This window comes from Leptopilina heterotoma, unplaced genomic scaffold (assembly GCF_015476425.1).
Source record: "Leptopilina heterotoma isolate Lh14 unplaced genomic scaffold, ASM1547642v1 Lhet_115, whole genome shotgun sequence".
Lineage (NCBI taxonomy): Eukaryota > Metazoa > Arthropoda > Insecta > Hymenoptera > Figitidae > Leptopilina > Leptopilina heterotoma.
Genome location: NW_025110834.1, coordinates 63,256 through 79,168, shown reverse-complemented (window position 1 = coordinate 79,168; position 15,913 = coordinate 63,256). Strand labels below are relative to the sequence as shown.

Sequence of the window (15,913 nt, the reverse complement as noted above, 5' to 3'; positions counted from 1 at the left end):
TGCATGTTGTAGATGTCAGTTTTAAACATAGTATAAAAAGCACAGGATGGGCTATAACTGACTTTTTAACTTTTTTACTTTTAACTTGTTTGTATCGACTTTTTAAAGGTAGCCCATCTAGAATAGGTCATTACACAAAAGTTACTAAATCAAATGCATTTCCACAAAAATTTTGCTCTATTAGATGGGTGGAAAATGTGCAGGTCCCAAAAAGAAGTCTTATCATGTTACCAGATTTAAAAGTGTGGATCAAAAATCTGGAAGAGCAAAGTAAGAAGAATCCTCTTAATTAGGGTCAAGACAATTTTCAAATTGTATCTACATTCGTCAAAGATAGATTCATCGAGATAAAACTGGAATTTTTTATTAGCTTTGCGCCCTTTGTTGAATCTTTTCTAACCGAATTTCAATCTGACGTTCCTTGACCATCTTTTTTGTTTAAAGACATAACATAAAATAAATAAATTTAGATAGATGATGCTAATAGTTTGATTGGGGCAATTTCATGGTAAGTGATGATGGAAATTTTCTTCTAGTTTGGGATTCAGAAGAAACTGTGCTTTACTGTTCCCTTGAATGCAACTAAAAAAGTAGTAAAACATTTTTGGACAAATATTCATAAACAGGAGCTATACAACTTTGAAATTTTTTACTGCTTTTTCTTTAAAACCGCATAACTTTTTTTTGGTAAAAGATGTTGAGGTCAATGTTTTTAAATTGTCAATAAAAATTTTGAAAAAACTCCATTTTTATTTTGGTTAATTTTTTTTGTGGTGGTAGTATATGTATACTTACGGATGTTGGTGCCGAAACGTTGTGCCAGACACGTTTTAAAATAAATCTGTTTTGATTATTGAGCACAATGAATTATATTAATTATCCAGTGTAATCCTGATTTATAATGTTCTTTTTGAAAATAATGTAGTTAATTTAAGGTCTGGTTTACGTACAGCAATTTATGTTAACGAAGTTACGCAAAATCGTCGAGTTAACTTACAATCAAGGAGACAAACAAAACTGCGAAGAATTTAACTGAAATCAAGGAGAGAACCTTTTCGAGAAAAGAAAGAGAAAATCGAAGGAATACTAAAATTATGTTCAATACAAATTCTACTTACTTTTTAATATTTGGTCTTTGACGACATTAGCAAAAATGTGTTCAAAAGACGGGCAGAAGGCCAAAATATGGAATAAATTCTCAGACTCTAAGTTGTAACTGGCGCACGTAGCATCAAGACAAAAGATGAACTTTTTTTTATCAAAACTATAATATGAGGAATATGACAATTTAATAATTTACATTGCGCTAGAATTCTCTTAAAGTAAAATGACAAATGTAATGTAAGGTAACTCTGAGGTTCTAGGTTGAAAAAAGAGATGCGGGTAAATTATTAAAACTTTTGAGGCAGTAAGACAAGTCTTATTATCATGGTCCACTAAGTGGGAAGCTAATTCCCGAGAATGGACTCACCATCAAGACCGAAAGAGTCCCATAATTTCAAAAGCACCTAAATTAAACTTGTTTCTAACAAATTAATCATTAGTTAGTGGAAAATTCGCTGAAAAAATCTTAAATATTTGATTATTTCTCTCAACAAAAAGCATCTATTATGAGAAATATATGACTCTAATTTCGTGACGGTTATGAATTTCGTTTATATAATACATTCAACTGTTTATAAAAATTGGTTTAATGACAGAATCGCAACTTGCCACTTCAACTATTGTTGAGGCTAAAAATTACAATTTAAATAAAATGACCCACATACTGAAACATGTAAACAAACTCATAAAAACTCACACGTAATACACATAAATATAAATTACAATTATTTATCTGATAATTTTAGTGGATATCTATTGTTTATAAGAAGCTTTAAATAAATATCCTATATCTTATGTAATAAAAATTATTTTGTAAGCAATTGTGATTAAAAATTACATTAAACTGAATATTTCATAAAATTCGTAGTGTAAGCTAATTTCAGAGTGTATTTTTTCACATAGAATTTTGAATAAGCATTTTATTAAAGGGACATCCAATAAGAATTGTCTTGTACTAAAGATTGAATAAGAATAATCTTGCATTTCTTTTTCTATAAGCATTATGGGTCATTTCGCAGTAGAGTTAAGGTTCATGTCTCAGATTTTTTTATATTTTATTTATTAATAGTATTTTGAGTTCTAAACAACTGTACCAAATATTAATTAAATATTTTAATTATTTTTCAAGATATTTGCATTGTAAATTTCTTAACATTTTTTTTTCATTTTATTATAACTCACTTATTTAAAAAAATTTTTTAAGTATGTTAAGAACCTTTTTACTTAAAAAACATTAAAGTTTAATAAAAAAATTGAAAATTAAAAAATGTCAATTTTTAAAATAATTTATTTATAAAATAATATTTATTTTTAATGTTCAAGCATGAGCCCTATCAGATTTTGTTTTTAAAAAAATCTTATTTTAAAATTTAAAATCTCATTAAAAAACCGAGAAATTTTCAGAATGCATCTGTCTTTTTTTAGTAATAAATTGTCAAAGTTTTAATTCCACTCTCGCGCGTCGGTTCACAGAGCGATTTTTTTTACAATTTACTGTTCAAAAATGACTACAGCTTACAATTTTTAACCGATTTAAGTGTTCTTTGTTTTAAATTAAAGGGGAATAAATTCATTGAGATATTCATTGTTTATAATTTTTTATTTTAATCAAAGTTAACAAATTAATACAATTTTTTAAAAAAGGACGTTTATTTTCTTATTCCGTTACTGCACATAAACAAATCAGTTCAAAATAATCCAATATGACCACCAGATAATTAATAAAACATAAAATAATTTATTTAAATTGCTATAAACAATATTAATTAACAAATAGTTAACTTTGATTCCCCTCCACTAAAAAATGTTTTTTTTCGCATTTTCTTTTTAATTTAAGTCCATTTAAAATTTTAAAGAATAAATGCTCCTTTTGTTTAATAAGTATCTTATTTAAATTGCTATAAACAACATTAATTACTAAATAATGTTTTTTTTCACGAATAATTTCTTATTCAGGTTTATTTAAAGAATATGTGTCCTCTCCTTGTTTAAAAAATAATTTATTTATATTGTTGTAAACATTATTAATTAACAAAAGTTAACTATTTGTTAATTAATATTGTTTATAACAATTTAAATAAATTATTATTACAAATAATTCATTTTTATTATAGGAATTCAATTATATTTAAAAAAATATGAATAAAATTCTTTGCAGAAAATCAATTTATTATTTTAAAAAATTTTCATAAAATGCTGTATAAATTTGAAAAATTATAATAAAATTGATCGTAGAATACAATAATTATTTTCGTAAAATATAACATTCTTCCTAGGAATACAATTATTGTCAAAAACGTTTGTAAAAATCATTGAACCAATTCAACTATTTTCGTAAACAATAAAATTCTTCGAAGCAATTTAATTATTAAAAAAATTTTAATAAAATTCTTCTCATAAATTCAATTCTTTTCAATAATAAAATTTTTCACATGAATGCAATTATTAAAAAAAATTTAATAAACTTCGTCAGATTTCAATTATTTTCAATTTTTTAATGAAATTTCTCCATAGAATTGAATTAATTTCAAAAAGTTTTAATATAATTCTGAAAAGTTCAATTATTTAAAAAAAAAATTTGAATACATTTCTTCACAAGAAATTAATTATTTTCATAAATAATAATATTTTTCTCCGGAATTCAATTATTTTCACAAATAAAATTCTTCACAGGAATTCAATTCTTTAAAAAAATGTTTAATAAAATTCTTTGCAAGAATTCAATTATTTTCATAAATAACAAAACTTGTCGCAGAATTTCAATTATTTTTTATACAATTATAAATTGCATTCATTCTTAAATTTTTTTTAAATTCACCAAAAGAATTCAATTGTTTTTAAAAATTTTGATAAAATTTTTCATAAAAATTTAACTTTAAGAAATATTCAATTATTTAAAGAATTATTTATTTTTGTATTTAAATAATGGAATTCTTAAAAAATTTTCTACTAAAAATTTATTAAAAAATGAATTTTGCTTAAAATTTTAAATTATAATTAAATAGTAAAAGCATTATAACGTTAATTTTAAGAATAATTGAATTTTCAAGAGGATTCAAATTAAAATCTCTGAAAATTTAAATTTATCGTTACAATATTATTATGATATAAAATAATGATTTATATCATACCTATCATATAATAAAACTCTTCTAACTAAACTAATTTTGTTTAAAAAAATTTGTAACTTCAAAAACTATCCTTATACCTTATTCGTATAAATGCAGGCTAATTGTTTATAACATTTTTACAACAATAGGTCTATTTTTTAAATTATGTAATCTATTTTTTAAATTATGTAGGGGAGACCGGGGTTACTTGGTGCAGGGGTTGCTTGGCTCACTCGAGTTTTTTCAAAAATTTTGAGTTGAATAATTTTTTCTCTCCACTCAAGTTCAAGTACTTAATGAACTCTAAGTTTGTACAAAGTTTCATTTTTATTAATTAATTATTGTGGCGTATAGATTAAAATAATTGATTTTTGTACTCGAAAGTAAATTTTTGACCTCCTCATTTTTTTGTTATATCTTTTTAGGAAATGATTTAAAATAAAGCTCAAATATCAAGTTTTGAGCTCTAACTATTTGTTTTCTAGGGACAATAAAGAATCTTTGATTTTTATCAATGTTATTAATAAAAACTTTATAAATATATAAAAAGTACCTCCAGGGTTACTTGGCGCGGTTTGGCTGGGGTTACCTGGTTTAGTTATACAGTACGAAAACCTAGCACGTCAGTCATATCCCATGAGTGGGAGTGAGACAGACTTATGCGATTCCCATACTTTCCTATGACTGACGGATAGCTTTTCTTACTGTATACCATAAAAGATCTCAAATGTTAAAATTTTATAAATTATTATTTCTTTATTAAAAATATAATTATTTTGTTCAAAAATTTTAGTGAAGGGTGCGTTTTTTAAAAATTCACAGCATATATTTTATAAAAGTTTTCTATAATTTTACGATTACACAAAAAATGTTCTTAATTGTAATTAAATATGATCCTTTTTTAAATTTTTTTACTGCACTGAGAAAACTGGAGAGTCAAATTTAGAGGTTCAAAAAGTGTATGTTTCCTTTGCTTATAAAGAGAGTTAAATAGTCCTTCTAAAATAAATTTTGAATTGATAATGGAAATCTACTTGTATATTGTCTCCCATTATATCTGAGGGTTAAAAGTTGCGCAGAAAATGTGTACGATCTGATGCGCGCGAAATTATTTTTCTGACATTTTATGTATTCAATTTAGGGGTTAGGTTGTCATATTTATTCATTTCGCGCCGGATAAGGAAGGGATTTCTGAAGATGGTTGATTTGTCCCTCTGTTATAAACTTATTTTCGCTCCAAGAGAAATGGCACGAATATCTGTCAATGGTGTATTTGAACATTTAGATTGTTATCCAATAGCTAACTCTCAAATATGAACGATTTGTCCCTCCAGATGTTTAGTCCAATACTCCAGTTTTCTCAGTGTGTAAAATGACAGTTAAAAAACTTATTTTACTATATCATATAATGTTTCAACTTTAAATCGTATAATTTAATTAATTTCAGTCATGCGCCAGGCAACCCCGGGTGGTGCGCCAAGCAACCCCGGCCCGGGGTTGCTTGGCGCACTTTACATAGCTTTGAATAAAGTGGTATAAAAAAAACTATCAAATAGATTGCAATTTTTTTTGTTTTAAATTGAAGCTGAGATGTTACAGTAAATTTTCCGTGCAATAGGAATTTAAAAAAAGCAAAAATGTTTTAGTTAAACAACAAAGAGTAAAAAGTGCGCCAAGTAACCCCGGTCTCCCCTAATATACGTTCGTGTAGTAGTTTTTTGCGTAGAATCGAATGGGGCTATCAGTTTTTTATGAAAATAAGTTTTTCTCCATTTGTTCATAACAAATTGTTTAAAAAAATTTTTTTAAACAAAATTTTTAACGTCACAAATTATTATTAGACCCCATGCTAGGATCCCAATAGTTACTTTTTTATATCTGCGTTTCTGTGCCCATGGGCATTAATGGGTTAATTTATTGACAATAATAAGTCAATAATTCTTTTAAGTATTATAATTTCTAAAGATGACTTAGGAATTTGTAGTCCCCATGTGTTAAATTTCAACTAATTTACTTCCACTGTTACATTAGATTTTTCATACAATTTATAATCACCTTAATTTGTAAATTATACCAGTCTAACCCTCGACTTGAAAAGAAAATTTTTGCATTGTCACGAATAATTTTCGGAGGACTCATTTTAATAGGCTCTCTAGTTAGTAACGAAACGAGGTTATTTCTAGAAGGAAAAAAGGGTAGTCTGTCAGTGGACATAGGTCGTACAGAGATGAATAATGATTTAACGGTACCTAGATGGTGAGATGATGATAGTGCCCATAATGAAAGCGGGGTTGTGCGGTGAAAATGGGTGGAAGCTAGGAAGGTGGAGAAGAACGAACTTAACAACTCGTAGATATTCCTGGACGATAAGACCCTTCGACGTGATCCCTATTTTACATTGGGCTTGCACGCGTGGGGCTTTTGTGAACCGTGCAATAATTACGCTTTAGTTCGTGGCATGGCGACTAGGATAAGAGGGTGAGTGGGTAAATGGGAACCATGGCTTATCCAGTGGAACAGGACTATGAGGCACGCGCCGGAACCGGAACTGAGGAGTCGCGTGTCCCCGCAGTTCCCGAGCGGAACTATCATGATTAGTCATGGCACTGCAACAACGTAGGGCATAAAATGAGAAGACACGGGATCACGACGAAGACGGTCACAAATACAAAGACATTGCTTTGAATCACTCGTCGTTATATTCTCTCTTTGAAATGACATGGCGATGTAGTCGAGTAAGTCCTTTAGAGATTTGCAGGAATAACAGCGTTTTCTCATTGACCTCATGTGGATTTAACAGTTGTAGAAATTTAATAGCTTTGGATATTTTAATTTTAAAAGGAATTATCAATAAGGAGGATGTTCTTGCTTGAAATTTTGACTCGGAAGATTTTATATTTTTCAGTTTTAAGGAAGAATCAAACAACCATTAAAACATTTAAAAAAACTCTTCAAATTTTGGAGTTTAGTTTCTATTTAAATAATAAAACAACTCACAGAATTTTAGTATTTTAATCTAAATAGTTTAAAAGTTATAAAATTTATTAATTTAACATTGTCTCCTATGAACTGATAAAAAATGTTGTTATCTTTTAAAAACAATATTATTTTAACATAATTAATAGTTTGTAGACTTAAGGGTGTTATACCCCACTTGTAACTATCTCAAAATTTCTAAAGCGTGTCACTAATTTTTCGATGGAGATATTTTTATATTTCATATCAATAATTTTATAGTATTCTCCTACCAAAGTATGACCCCAAAGTTGATTTCCCAAAATTTTAATTTTTTTAAGAGTTATTGTTTAAACAATATTTTACGCATTAAATTATTGAAAAAATTTTCCCTACAGTTCTGTTTGATGGATTTTAATAAAATTTGGTATGATAGTAATATACAATAATCATATCTTCGAACAACAAATATTTGTTAGATTTTGTTAATAATTTGTTTAAAATAGCAACAATTATTAATTAGGCGCTGTTATGCCTAAAAAAATTGTTAATTTCTTCTAATGAAAAGGAAGGTTTACTTTGATTTCTCTTAATTTTACAAATAAATAGCACTAACAATTAAATTTCATGAAAATATTTTAATTAACGAATAAAACGTTTTTAAAACATATGTTTAAATAAAGCTTGCTAAATTCTTTTTATAAATTTATTTTATTTATGTCTAAAAATGTTTCTACAATACAATTGTTTAATAAAACTGTTCAAATAACTAAGAAAAATGATCGAAAACATCAGTTTTATTTTTAAAAAAATTAGATTGCAATATACTGAAGTAAAATAAAAAAAAAATTCTTTTAGACATAACTCTGCCTAAAGTGTAATTGTTTATAAAAATAACAAAGTTATTTGAAAAATAACTTTTTCATAAGGACAATTTCTAGGCAATTTAGGAGAAACATTAATGGTAAAAAAAGAATTTTAACAATAATAACTATAAAACTTTTTTACAATAAGAGTTTAAAAAGTGCGTTATTTACCATTTATACACCAGAATGTAATTCATTTGTTATATTTATGTGAAACTGAAATAATACTTTTATACTTTTAGTCGGCTTTTAGTAAGAGATACACTTCTAGTGCAATTTATACCCATGACTGTCACTCTTCGGTAACCATGAAGGCTAATGGCGCGCAACCAACTGCATTTTTGTCTGAAAGGGATTCTCATACGAACCTTCTAATACATTTTCTTAAAATTCTGTAATGTTTGCTGAAACATTATTTATAATGTTTTTGAATTCTGAAGGAGTCATAATCGCTTTGACCTAGTAAGAAAGGTTTATTGAACATTAACAAATTATTTTTATTTTATTTCATATACACTGCAAAAACAAGTTTCTCATTTTGAGACGTTTTGTCCCATATTTGAAACACATAAGATGTCTTAGTCCACATATTTGAAACAGATATGTGTCTCATTTTAAGACGTTTCAAAGTGTCTTACACATTTAGCAATGCATTTTGAGACACGAAATGTGTTTCGAGTATCCGTCTCACACTAAGAAGACGTTTTACGTGTCTTATACGCATTGAGTTACCTTTAATGTCTTCAAATGAGACACGAGATGAAATTAAATGTCTCAATATAAAACAGATGTTGTATCTCAATGGTTTAAACACTTAAAGCAACTCATTTTAAGACACGAGTGAGATACCAGTTTTTGCAGTGTACTTCAATACTAAATAGACCATTACCAAATTTTTTAACTTCATATTCGTGTCAGGTATGAACATGATCGCGGTACTAAAATTATTCCAGCATTATGAATTAGTATTATTTTAATAAGGGTATTAATCAAAAATCTCTATTTCATCCTTAAAAAACATTTTGAGTTTAAAACGTTCCGTATGTAGAAATATTCCTAATTTTTCATAAATAAAGCAGAAGTTTAGTAGGTTTCTGGTGGGGAAAAATGCAGTAAATTGGTTAGGTCCTTGCATTTTCAGTGACATGACGCTTGGATCTTGTTAAAAAAATTTTAATTAGATAATATAATGAGATCCCTATGGAGATATGTAGAAAGCTTTCATTTAATAAATATGATTTTAGATTATTTTGTATATATATATTATTTAATGTAAATAACGAAATCAAAAGAATTAGAAACACTATAGGGGATAGTCGGGTATGTTCGCCTAAAAGAAGTTTAAATTAAAAAATGTTCCTTATTGTTTGTTTGTAACCATCAATGTCATAAAATTCCAACTCAATCTATCATGCATTTTACGAGAAATCATAAATGGAGATGATTTGAATATGGTCATTCATGACCTAACAGTAAAATACCCTGAACAATTATTCATATTGTCTAAAAATGAAAAGAAAACTAAATGAAAGTATTATATTTTTCATAGAATAGAAAATTAAAATTGATAAATATTATATTTTAAGATGATGCATGTCTTTTTTAGAAATACTTATCTACTATATTAGGAAAATATTTTTAGACAAAATGTTTTCAAATGCTTTAACTTTATTCTCTACTGTTTTGAATAAAACATTTTTAGCAATGAGGCATTATATTCTTTTAAATAAATGTATTAGAAATAATTTATTTCTCTTGTAAAGAAAATAGAAGCTAGTTATACATAGTTAAGTCCAGAAATGGTTGAACTAAAGGTAAAAGTGAGTTTATGTGCTTGGTCCAAAGATAATAATAGATAGCCAACGCCTAACTTTAAATCCCTTTCTCCGAGTTGCGAATACAGCATCCGGGATCATGAGGGTGTCTGTTAGCGGGGCGGTCGGTTGTCATGGACACGCTCTTGGCTAACCCTCAACCACTCCTCCCTCATCATCTGGATTTCCCAGTTTCGTCGCCATCAAAGATCCACCATCTTCCTTTAACCAGCATTCAACATAGAAATTAGGTGAATTTAAAATTTACCTTAACAAATAATAGAGCTCTGTAATAATAATATAAATACATTTGTTTCTTAAGTTTTATTCGACAACTGATAACCTCACTGATAACTAAATATTCAATAGGCAAATTGGATGAAAAGCATGAGGTAAAAAAAATTTGAGATTTAAGCCTCATTTTTCTTAAAAACTTTCTAAACTCACTAGATTGTTGTATTTTTAGGAAATATCTTGGCATTGCGATATATCGAAACTCATGAATATGCCCTCAAAAAATAAAAAATACTCTTTTCATAAGTATTTTTATTTTTAACAAAGTTTATCATGTATTCTTTAAGTCGTCCTAGAATGGAATTATTGTTTACTTTATAATAAACAAAACCACATATGAGTTCCGTTTAAAAAGTGATATGTAGAGCCAATGCAACTTGAAAAACTATTTTTTAATTAGATAATTAACCCCTTGACTGCTAATACTGAAGATCTTATCTTCATTTTAGACTATATTCACAGACTGCAGCAAAAACACCAAACCCCGTCGTGATATAAATTAGTTCAATTAAACAAAAACATTCATTATAACCGGTTGAATTCGATATCTTCTTATATTTTCCAAATATTATTTATCTGATGATTAGAAAACTTGAAATTTATTTCTTTTAATAAACGATACAAAGTAGTACGGCTTATACGCTCAATATCAGGATCCTCTTCAATAGTCACAGTTATAGTTTATTTATAGTTGGCATTTCCTTATTAAAGTAAAAAGAATGCATTTTTTTCCTCACTTAGTTCTTGTCAAATTTATCAAATTTTTATTCCACTTTTAGCCGAGACTTTTTCCTATTTGGAGAAGATCCCACCAAAGCATGTGATAGTACGAATGTCGTTTCTCGATTCAATTGTAAAAATTGTTCTTCGATTTATATAGGTGAAACAAAACGCACACTAAACAAACGTTTAAAAAGACACGAAAGTTTACCAAATACAGAAACTGTTGTTTCTATATTTCTTGTTGTTTCAAATTTCTATTTGACTAATTTTTCAAGTTGCAAAATTGACTAATTAAAATTAATATATTTTAATTCATTGAGGTAAAAATAATTAATTTTGAAAACATTTTTTAAATTTCTTGTAATTGTTTCCTCATAGAGGAAGGATTGAATTAGCAAAATTTTCGATTGTGATTTTTTGACGTATTTATAAACTTATTTTCATTATACCTACTCTTTTAGTATACTTTATGTATGAATGGGAATTGCCCGTATAAATGTTATAAATGAATAAAAATTTCGATGTAATTTGATCTCAGAAGTCCAAAAAACGGATTTTAAAAAATTGTCCCGATGTGTGTGTGTGTGTAGTACTAACATTACATTTGCCTCAATATCTCAGAACGAGAAAGAGCTAAAGGCTTCAATTTTTTTTAAATTGTAGGTCTCCCCAGGGGACATAAAATGAGAGTATTTTCAGTCCGATTCATAAAGTTTAACTATAATTTTTTTGCATTTTTTATTTTGTAAAAAAACGTTTTTTGTTCAAAACAAAAAAAAAATGTTAGGACACTTATAAATGTTTTTCTTTAGTTTTGTAGAGTTTTTTTAGACGCATCTTTTGAGTCTTCATTGAATATTTTTGGTTCATATTAGCCAGAGATATTAAAGTTTTAAAAATCTAAATTTTTCGAAAATAATACTTCTTTGAAAATTTTGTTGAATAATGTAAAAGTAACTTCAAAAGTATCATTACCAACTTGTAGAGCATTAAAAAACGCTTCGATTAACCTATTTTTGAACCTCATTCGGTCAAAAATGATGAAATTATTGGTATTTGAAAAATAAAAAATTGTGGAAAATATAATTTTTTCAACACTTTTGTTTATTAAAATATGTGTAATTATTAAACTATTATTACCATCTTATAGATTATATAAAAAAAAACATTTTTTTGGACCAAGATTTAATGATTTTTAACCCTTTTATAAAAATTAATTCTTATATTTCAGTTATTATTATTTCTATGAGGAAGCAAAGTGTTCATGAAATGAACACAAAAATGATATAAATGTACAACTTGGCAGCGGTTTTTTACATTCCTTTGTAACTAAAAAGAGCAATTTTTTAATGAATTTTAGTCTGAAGAGGTAGGCAAACCAGACCCGACGAAACGTCGCTTTTTTAAAAAGAAAAATTGGAAAATGTATTCTAGCCTTCTCTATGATCATTTAATTTAATTTATTATAACTAACTAAAAACATAGAAGAATCGAATATTATAGAAATTATCTTTTGAAAAACAAATTTAATTTACTAATTCATAGTAAAATCCAATGTTTGTCAAAATTGATTTATATTTTTGAATTTTCTGTAGTGGTATAAAGATGCTAATGGGCAAATCTAAAGAAGCGATCGATTTCATGTTACTGACAAATCTTTCTATTTTAAAAGTATTCTATACATTATTTTAATACTTTTACTACTTTAGAAAATCTCTAAGAACCTATTGAACTAAGAAAATTAAATTAATTTTATCCTACTTACCTTATAAATAATAACTTAGACTTATTTAGATGCTAAATTCCACCTCTAATTTATAATGTCTGAAAATTAAAAGATACAAAAAAAATTACATTTATGAATTAAAAAATTTGATGAAAGTTTCATAAACTCGCCATTCACTTCTAAATACCTACTTCATAAATTGCTATGAAGAATAATATTCTTCCTTTTAAAATTATTGACGTGTTTTTCAATAAAATTTATAAAGTTGTTCACTAAAGTTTTAAAAACAGCTTATTGGATTTTCATACTATCAAAAGATTTTTAGGTTGCTGTAAAATTAAAAAAATGTAACATTGAAAAATTTATTAGTACTTTACATATTTTATACATTTAAACGCACGCTTAACAATAAAAGTTAAGTATTGAATTGAATTGTCTACTAGTACACTTTACAAAGCCCTTAAAAGACCAAATTTTAAAAAAAAATTCTTAGCTCTTTTATTATAAATATGTAAAATAAACTTTTTACCTATCTTAGTACATATTTGGAGAATAAAAATAGTGATTTGTTTTAAATTTTTATTTAATATCATAATCTGCAGATAGGATCGAATTCGAACCTCCAAAAAGTTAATTGTCAAATGGCGGACAGTTCATCTCAAAATTGACAAATCCGAAACAATAAATTCAAACTGCTTTTTAAAAAGGAAGGTGTCTTGCATTTTAGAAAACGTTATTCTGAGGAAAACGCGTTTAAACCTTATATCCCCTTAAAGAGCCTTACTTAATTTGTCAGTGGCTCTTTATATTTATTGAATTCTTTTTGAAAAATTTACTTTTATTATTTGCAATTGGTTATGAACACTTTAGGAGGTCTTTTTTCAAGCCTTAATGAGTTAAAAAATACAATAAAATTTTTTTTTTAATTCTAAAGTATAGTAGTACCTTAAAACTAATGCATAAGCAGGTGTGGTCAGATTAATTAGTCGCTACTCAAAGTGATAGAACGATTAGTATATTGTCTTCCAATAAGACTCAGTGAAGCATTTGAAGGATTGATTATCTCCAAGTTTTTGTATTTTTGCTTGTTAAATAAATAAAGTAGAGTTTGCTCCCAGTTGAGTAATCAAATCACCAAAAATAATAATATTACTTATTTCTTATGGCGACAACATACAGATGAAACATAAATAAAATATTTTTAAAACTTACCAGTGAGAGATGTTACTGAACAAATAGAAGAAGAGTTAACTCGTGAAGATGACGGAAAGGCACCAGCAAGATAACCTCCTCTATCCGCAAGAGCTTGTTTAGCTTTTTCCACACTTTGCTTTAATTGTTGAAATGTGCTACCACAGGCAAGGCTTCTGTATGACCAACTTTCCTGTTTAACACCAGATGTGATAGCAACACCAGTAGCTATTCCTGCATTTGCTGTTGCTCCTTTTAAGTCAAGCGCAGCTGTGTAGGAACAGCTAGAACTATCGTACATTACCACAATGTCCCTAAAACATAAATTCATAGTAAGTTTTAAAACTTTTCTTTTAAACGTTTACATATTTTTACAGAGCGCGAATTTATTAGCTTTGATTGGACATCCTATAGGAGGACATATTGTGAGATGGGGTATTTTTATATGAGGCCATAAAAAATGGCTTAATTCTATGTTAAGAGACTTTTTTTAGTCTTTCTAAAATACCTAGTCAGCAAATCTTGTTACAATCAAAACAAGGGCTTTGAATAAGACGACAATGAACAATCACAAAGGGAAAAAATAAAGCATATAAAAATCACTTAAATATGTTTCGTATTGAAAGTGACTCCTACTTGATAAAATAAACTGTCAAGTCACTTATAAGTAACTGAACATTTTTCAAGTCACATTTTTTTAACAGTACTTCTGTTAAATCACTGACCAGAAATTCTTGTTAGAATCAGAATAAGAGAATTTTGTCTCAAACTACTAGTTCAGATAAAATACCATCGAGTTTTGATGGCTATACCTGTGTGGTAACCTACATATATTGTTTTTTCATCTCTAGTATTCTCCCTAGGATTCGATTTCACAAGCGTGCAAATTTTTTCATTCTTTAACCTTAAGAGGGCAAGTATGACCACTGAAATGACCAAAAAATTAGAATTTTAAAATAAGCCTTGAAAAACATGACACTTAAAGGTTTTTAGGGTCACCAAATCCAAAACTGCAAACAGAAGTTTAAAATTCAAAATGGCGGATCCAATATGGCGGACTTTTTAAAAGAATAATCAAAATCACTTGAAACTTGTTACCCTAGTCAAAAAAGTTTTATAGAATTCATCGATGGGAATATTTTTTTTTATTTCTGCACAAATTCTATAGAATTTGACTAGAAATATTTTATATCCATAAAGAAAAATTTTAAATCTTAAAAAATTATTACAAAACAATTCTAATAATTAGTTTTTAAAATTATTTTATTAATTTAATTTTTCGAAAATAATTGTACTCCTTAAAAGAATTTTTGCATAATTTAAAAAAACTAATAAATTTTTGTATTACTTTTTAAAATATGTAATTGAAAATAATAAAAATATTGAATTTTAAAAAATTGAAAGCTTATTTTTATTTTTAAAATTACGTTTAAAGATTTTTCATTAAAAATTTTGATAATTCAATTATTTTCAAAATTTGCAATTAAAATTTTTTTTAAATTGTAACAAAATACTTGAAATAAATTAATTATTTTCAATTAAATTTTACAAAATTTTAATTATTCAAAAACAAATTTTTAAAGATTTTGTTTATAGTTATCTTTTGCATTATAAAAATCAAAGTAAGTTATACTTTTTTTTACTAAAAATTGTGGTATTTTATTGCAATGCTTGGAAGAAAAGTCAAAAAAGTCTTTTAATGTGTCATGGAAATCTTATCATTTATCACCTGAATATAATGGAATTTTATAAGGAAAAATTTGGTGAAACGCTGCATTTGTTTAAGTTTGTGTTATGATTATAATTAATTTAATTCAAATTATTAAAAATAATTAAACATAAAATTAATAGTTAATTTCTAATTAATAATAATATAAAATAGCGATAAAATACGTAAATTATAATTTTTTTAAATAAATAATATAAATTTAATTGAAATCCTATTTTTCAATTATTATTCTTTATTATTTCAAAATCAAAGTAAATAAAATATAAATGTTCTGCTGTCGATAAAGAGGAGAGCACCTTCAATGTGTTCTCCGTCTCTGTAGATTAAGACTAACGAAATATTTACTGGACTCATATTTTACGTTAATAAAATACATTAGACAAAATAAAACTTCTGCTGAC

General features: G+C 26.6%; 1 protein-coding gene across 6 annotated transcripts in view; it reads right to left on the bottom strand.

Moving 5' to 3' along the window:
- Positions 1-15,913, bottom strand: part of LOC122509085 (transcriptional regulator ERG homolog) — a 151,593-nt gene that overhangs the window by 122,543 nt on the left and 13,137 nt on the right. For 5 of the 6 annotated variants that reach the window (XM_043622886.1, XM_043622850.1, XM_043622868.1 and 2 more), the window contains one exon: positions 13,805-14,097. In XM_043622886.1, the coding sequence (XP_043478821.1) occupies positions 13,805-14,084 (280 nt within the window). In that variant the 5' untranslated portion in view covers positions 14,085-14,097. Of the gene's footprint in view, positions 1-9,818; positions 10,072-12,631; positions 12,691-13,804; positions 14,098-15,913 lie in introns of those variants that run through there. The other variant, XM_043622905.1, reaches the window with a different exon arrangement.